This window comes from Gavialis gangeticus, unplaced genomic scaffold (assembly GCF_001723915.1).
Source record: "Gavialis gangeticus isolate Ggan-Ray unplaced genomic scaffold, GavGan_comp1, whole genome shotgun sequence".
Classification (NCBI taxonomy): domain Eukaryota; kingdom Metazoa; phylum Chordata; order Crocodylia; family Gavialidae; genus Gavialis; species Gavialis gangeticus.
In genome coordinates this window covers 1,372,154-1,378,254 of record NW_017728973.1, presented here as the reverse complement: position 1 = coordinate 1,378,254, position 6,101 = coordinate 1,372,154, and the positions used below count along the sequence as shown (strand labels likewise).

General features: G+C 53.7%; 1 protein-coding gene across 3 annotated transcripts in view; it reads right to left on the bottom strand.

Moving 5' to 3' along the window:
• STAT3 (signal transducer and activator of transcription 3) overlaps positions 1-6,101 on the bottom strand; it is a 52,664-nt gene that overhangs the window by 11,534 nt on the left and 35,029 nt on the right. For all 3 annotated transcript variants that reach the window (XM_019505933.1, XM_019505921.1, XM_019505925.1), the window contains exons 7-17: positions 5,900-5,994; positions 5,204-5,355; positions 4,523-4,681; positions 4,235-4,327; positions 3,208-3,267; positions 2,745-2,774; positions 2,534-2,627; positions 2,405-2,452; positions 1,977-2,060; positions 1,311-1,409; positions 345-480 (exon numbers count right to left, since the gene is read on the bottom strand). In XM_019505933.1, coding sequence (XP_019361478.1) covers positions 345-480; positions 1,311-1,409; positions 1,977-2,060; positions 2,405-2,452; positions 2,534-2,627; positions 2,745-2,774; positions 3,208-3,267; positions 4,235-4,327; positions 4,523-4,681; positions 5,204-5,355; positions 5,900-5,994 — 1,050 coding nt within the window. The remainder of the gene's footprint in view (positions 1-344; positions 481-1,310; positions 1,410-1,976; positions 2,061-2,404; positions 2,453-2,533; positions 2,628-2,744; positions 2,775-3,207; positions 3,268-4,234; positions 4,328-4,522; positions 4,682-5,203; positions 5,356-5,899; positions 5,995-6,101) is intronic.

Here is a 6,101-nt window from a genome sequence, read left to right as displayed (position 1 = left end):
AGGAGTGACCAGGAATAACGGTCACAAGCTGGCAGAGGGTAGGTTTAGGTTAGACATCAGGAGGCGCTACTTCACTGTCAGGGCGGCTAGGGTCTGGAACCAACTTCCAAGAGAGGTGGTGCAGGCTCCTACCCTGAGGGTTTTTAAGAGGAGGTTAAATGAACACCTTGCTGGGGTCGTTTGACCCCAGTACTCTTTCCTGCCATGGCAGGGGGTCAGACTAGATGATCTGCTCAGGTCCCTTCCGACCCTAGAAACTATGAAACCTCTCACACTAGCACCCAGTACACAGAGCTCTAGTAGGGTGCTGGATATTTTACAAACACGACCACATCAGATGGTACCTAGGAGTTTCTCTGCCAGTGTTGTGAGCTGCTCGATGCTGAGGCCCCGCTTGGTGGTGGAGGAGAACTGCCAGCTCAGCACCTCAGCCACCTGGTCCCATGTGCCAATTGGTGGCTTGGTGAAGAAGTTCACATTCTATGCAAGAGAACAGAAAAGGGTTCCTGTGCACAAGGCTGACACAGCCAGAGATGAAGGCACAGCAGACAGAGCAGGCAGTCTAAAGATCTGAAGAGGAAACACTGCCCACCTGAGCAAGCCAGATGTCCCCCCGCAAGCGCCCTGGCTTTGTAGCAAAAGAACATCAAGGTGGGGTTGGCAGCACATATGACTGTGACTCCACAGACCCAGGTTCTAACCCTGGTATGGCTACCAGTGCATGCATGGTGGATAAGCTGCTTTCTCCCTACTGCCTTCATTTCCTCTTCTCTGCTTGGTCTGTGTAAACTAGAAGCTCTCTGCAGCACAGACAGAACTTGGTACAGCAGGATCCCAAGGCTCAGCAGGGCTTTCCAGGTACTAATGTGCTGCAGTGGAGCAGATCTGCAGTAGCCCATACCAGAAGCTACCTTTTCTTCAGCTCTACGTGCTCTGTTCCACCTCAGGAACAACCAGCCAGAGTACAGCACTGACTGCAATTTGGAGTGTGACCCAACTGGAGTAGGCAGCAGGTCAGGTCCAGCTGAGTCATGCTGACCACAGCATGGTGAAGTGCTCCATGTCCAATCTGCACCACCAAACCCAGAGCAGGCTTGCTCTTCTAAAAGGCCTCCCATTCTTGTGGCCCCTGACTCACATCATTAAGTACCACACTGTTTCTGGTGACACAAAACAGCGGCCATTAAAGCTTAGTCACTGCCTTGACCTCCTACAGCCTCCAGCACCTGTGGGAAGCACCACAGCCCCTGCCTCCCAAGGAGAGGCAGGGAACACCAAGTGTTGACACTTTGTAGAGGCCACACACATACCTTGGGGTTGTTGGTCAACATGTTGTACCATAGGATAGACGCCCAGGCATTCGGCATCTGGCAGATGTTCGAAATGACCACGACAGGCAGCGAGTGGGTCTAGAGAAAGAAGCCCGTGATTTCGTCCTAGCTTCCCAGGCAAGGTGTGTTGCTACCAGCTGACCCATGCCCCCATTCCCACACAATTGAGGAAGCAGCACTGCTGGTCTCAAGACTACAGTGTACCCACAGGTCCTGAGAGACACTCCCACCTAACAGTGTCAACGCAGTTGCAGTCAGCTCTGGAGACTGAGACCATGTGCATGTCCCATAATGAGGCACCTACCTGGATGTGCTCCTCCCTTTCAGAGAGTGTAGCTGACTGCCTAGGCCAGAGCTACTTCCCGTCTCTCTAAACTGCTCGCACCCTTGTGAATTCAGCAGAAGACATGGGCAGATCAAGGAACTGTGTGTGTATGTAGGCAGGCAAGAGACCTGCAGGCTGGCCCCTCGCTCCAACTCTCATCTGGACTGGGGCTCATCTGGGCCCAGCCTGACCCTCTGCAAAAGCTGCAGCTTTAAGAAGGAACCTAGAGAGGCCTCCTTGGGGGTCACTCTTTCCACCTCTGCCCCAGCTCTCAGACTGGCTCAGGGCTGAAGGGTGCACTAGTCTACAGCATTGCTCACCTCCAAGTCGATCTTCAGGCCTTGGTGATACACCTCTGTCTCAAAGGTGATAAGATGCAGCTCCTCAGTGACTATCAGTGAGGCCTGAGAGGGGAACATGGACAAATACTGAGATGTCAGCAGATGGTCTTATGCTTGCAGGAATGACAGCTGCAGGGCTACAGGCTGCTCTGGGTCCCAGAATGCCATGGACATAAAAGTATGGGCTGGCAGCTCATTAGCTCCACACAGGCCAAAGGGAGGCCTTATGGCCATGCTCTGGAGAACACAAAGCACCCGTCCCTTTATAGGGGAAACTCAGCTGGGGTTCTGACACCACCTTCCCACTGTAGGGTTTTACAGTCCCTCTCCTCAGGCCAGAAAGATTTCACTCCAGCCCTGGCCCAGAACCCACCCTCTAAGTTACATGTGCAAGGTCAGGCACTCACATCACAGTTGGCTCTGCCCCCATTGCCACATCTTTGTTCCCGCAGCGTCTGCAAAACAGAAGGGAGAGGGTAAAGCACAGACCCTGATATGGCCAATACCAGGCCAGGCAAGCAGCCACTGGTACCCACCAAGTGCTTGAACTCTGCGGAAAGACTGCCATTGTTGGACTCCTCCATGTTCATGACCTTGGTGTTTGTCCCCAGGATATTGAACTTCCGGGAGCTGGGTCAGGAAAGGAGACAGATGCAACGGGGGGGGGACTGTTAAGGCGAATGGCATGCAACAAAGAGGGAAAAGGGCAGATTGGAAGAAGAGACAAGACAGACAATCTCTACTTACCCCCTGAGTGCTGCAACATCACCAGAGTCCCTGGAGGAAGAGAAATGAGAGACACCAGAAGGGGGAGTGGTCAATCCACAGCTGAGGGGACACCATTTACACAGAGTGGTGCACTGTCTCTCCCACTCGGAGGTGGATCAGCAGCTCTGCTCTGGGCCCAAGGTCTCTGCACAGCACTAGCCACACGCTAAAGGCATGCAAAGGAGCCACTGGCATGAAAACCTCCCACGGGTGTTGGGCTTCCAGCCTCCGGCACCACTTCACTCCCCCAGAAACCCCCATGTCAGAATGAGCCTTGGCACATAGAAGGTTTCTCCCAGGACAGGTGAGGGAGGTGGGCCTGGGCTGAGCATGCAGGAAGCCAGGGGCTGCCGCTTCAGACACTGTTTCCAGGAGTTGCGAGCAACCCATTTAATGACTCCCTGTGGGCAGCACCGCTGCCAGGACAAGACACAGCACTTACTTGTCAATGCACACCTTGATCTTCAGCTGATAGTTCAGCTCCGGAAATTTGACCAGCAACCTGTCAAAGCCAGCAGAGGGGTCAGCACTGGGGCAGGCCAAGAGTGCACTATGGCATCATTCACTCGCAGCTACAAGCTTAGCAAATCAGCCAGGCAGTTATGGGGGATGGTTTCAACCCTAGTTAACCCAGTGAAGCAGAACATCATTCCCTGAAAGCATCACTGCTCACAACAGCATAGGCCAGCCAAGATAAGAGGCTGTCCAGTCCAAGCTCCTCTCCAAGCCTCAGTGGGCCTGTCCACTCCACAAGCCTCCATCCCAGGGAAGCCAGCAAGTGTTTTTGCCACTCTGCAGCAGGGAGGACTGGGGCTCAGAGGCAAGGGTTTGCTAAACTGTGCCAAGAGGCCACAGGAGAGGGAGCAGCACTTGAGACCCCCAATTCCAACCCCTGATCTCACTGTCCACCTCTGATAGTTCCTACACCAGCTGTTAATACTGCTGTCAAGCAGCACCAGCCCCTGGACAGTTATGCCTTCGCCATTCTGGTGAAGGGAAACCCCTCAGGCTGCATCAGTGGCCGTGCAAGACAAGGCAGCAGACACACTTCAGGCAGACAGCACTGCCGTGGAGACAGATGAGCTGCAGAGCTAGTCCTGGAAGTGCTAGACACTTCTAGCACCCCACCGACCCCTTCTCCCTCAGCACCCGCCAGGCTCATCCACAGACAAAGATTTAGGAGAATTGCTACTGCCTCCAGAAACAGAGCAGAGGTCCCAGCTGGGGCTGAGTCAGGCACTAGCTTGTAACTGTAGAGATTCATCTGAGCCGTCTGCCCTCCAGTAGGCTGGATCTGCCGCCCTCCCAATACAAGCATTCTCCAGTTGGACTAGAAGCCCACAGCGATTTGCACTTCAGCATCCCTAAAGGAGGTGTCCCAATCAGGGTTATACCCTCTGCCCCAACAGTGCCATTTTGCCCCCTCCCTCTGCTATCATATGAACAGAGTGGCATGGCCAGCCACAGACCTGACTTTGGTGGTGAACTGCACACCAGTTTTGATGACCAGGGGGCGATCTGGGTGCATGGGCATACAGGGCTGCCTCTCCACAACAAAGGCACTGCAGGAGGAAAGTATATGGACTGTAATCAGATGGCATCTCACATCCCACCCTTAGCACAGGTACACCCAGGCCACCCACCCCTCCCAGTCAGGGCTCCGAGGCAAAAGCCTACTGGAACAGCCATCCTCCTGTTCCAAGCTGAAAGTTTCCACTCCCCCTGCTTCCCCCAGCCGTATGAAGTACTCATGGCACCTTTTCATTAGGTTCCTGAACAGCTCCACAATCCTTTCCTCCAGCATGGGCCGATGCTGGATTATGGGGTCTCCTTTGTAGGACACTTTCTGCTGTAGCTCCTCCAGTTTCTTGATCTGCTGGCGGGTCTGCAGCTGTGACTCAGCAAGGGATGTGATCCTGGAGGATGTGGGAAGATGCCTTGTATTATTCATCAGCCTATTCATTAGAGTGCAGCACTGGCCTGTCAGCATCTCAGTACCCAAGCACCCCAGAGCACATGGAGGAGAGAGCTAGACTCCTTCTTTCCTGGCTCCCAGCTTGGTGCATGTCTCTGTGCCACTGGGTATTTCTCAACAGGACACAGGCATAACATGGATCTGATAAACTTCAAGGGAGAACCACGAAGATGGCTTGGAAGTGGCCTAGATGGGATGTGGCTTGGCCCTGTTGGCCTGAAGCAAAGGATGATTTGATAGGCCAGGCAAACCCTATAGGTCTGCTGTTGAGCAGCCTGCCAGGCCAGCATTTGGTGCATCTACACTGAGACCCTCCTGACCACTTTCAAGGCTGATACAGGAGACAGGGGCTGAGGCATCAGTTTCTAGTTTAAGGTAGAGCCTTATGGAAAAACAGAGAGGTTCCTGCCGGCTTGAGGCCAGGCAAGGGAACTGGGCAGAGAAAGGGCTCCTAGTTCTTTACCAGTTTTCCAGGCGATCCAAGCAGATGTTGGGAGGGCCCCCAATGCATGCAATCTGCTGCCTTCTCTTCCAGTCAGCCAGCTCCTCATCTGCCAGTGTTTTCTGCACATACTCCATGGCCGATAGGAGCCCAGCCAGTTCACTCACAATCCCCTGGTTAACAGAAAACCAAGACCAAGGTCATCCAGTCCCCTTCGATCCTGCAAGCTCCAGACTCAGACAGGAGAGGCTCCCTACAGGCATGTGCTGGCTTGTGAGCACTGCTGTGCAGCTTTGAGTGTATGCCCCTGTGACAGCCCAGCACTTGGATCCCGAGTTCTACTACTTGGAGCCAGACATTCCAGTGCTGGGTATCCACAGCTGGGGCCAGATTTCCCAGAATGCTCAGCTCCCAGCAAAAATCCCAGTCACCCATTACAGTGCTTAAAAATGACAGCAAAGACCTTCTTGGCCCCCTGGCCCCAGGCTGCTCTCCAGGCAGGGGGTGCATCAGCTTAACCTTAAGCAGTTGCTAAGCCAACTGAAATATCCTGCAGCAAACCCTGCTGCAAATGTGTCAAATCTACATAGCCTCATACTGATACAGGCCATGTGAAAGGGGGTTAGGGGGTGGTTGGGAAACAATATCGGGAAACTGGTGAGGCCAAGCCAGAAGCTGAAGAAAAATCAGGGCATGTGTGGGGGAAAATCTTTGTACCCTGCGCATTTGGTCGAGTGCTGTCAGCATCTGCTCCAGCTGCTGCATTTTCTGCCGTGTCACAGACTGATTATTTCCATTCAGATCCTGCATGTCTGTACAGGGAGAAGAGGAAGTTAACCAGCCAGCCACGTCTGTTCCAGCATCCTGATAGGACCAAACAAGTGCCATCCTTGCCCCCTCAATACACACATACCCACCC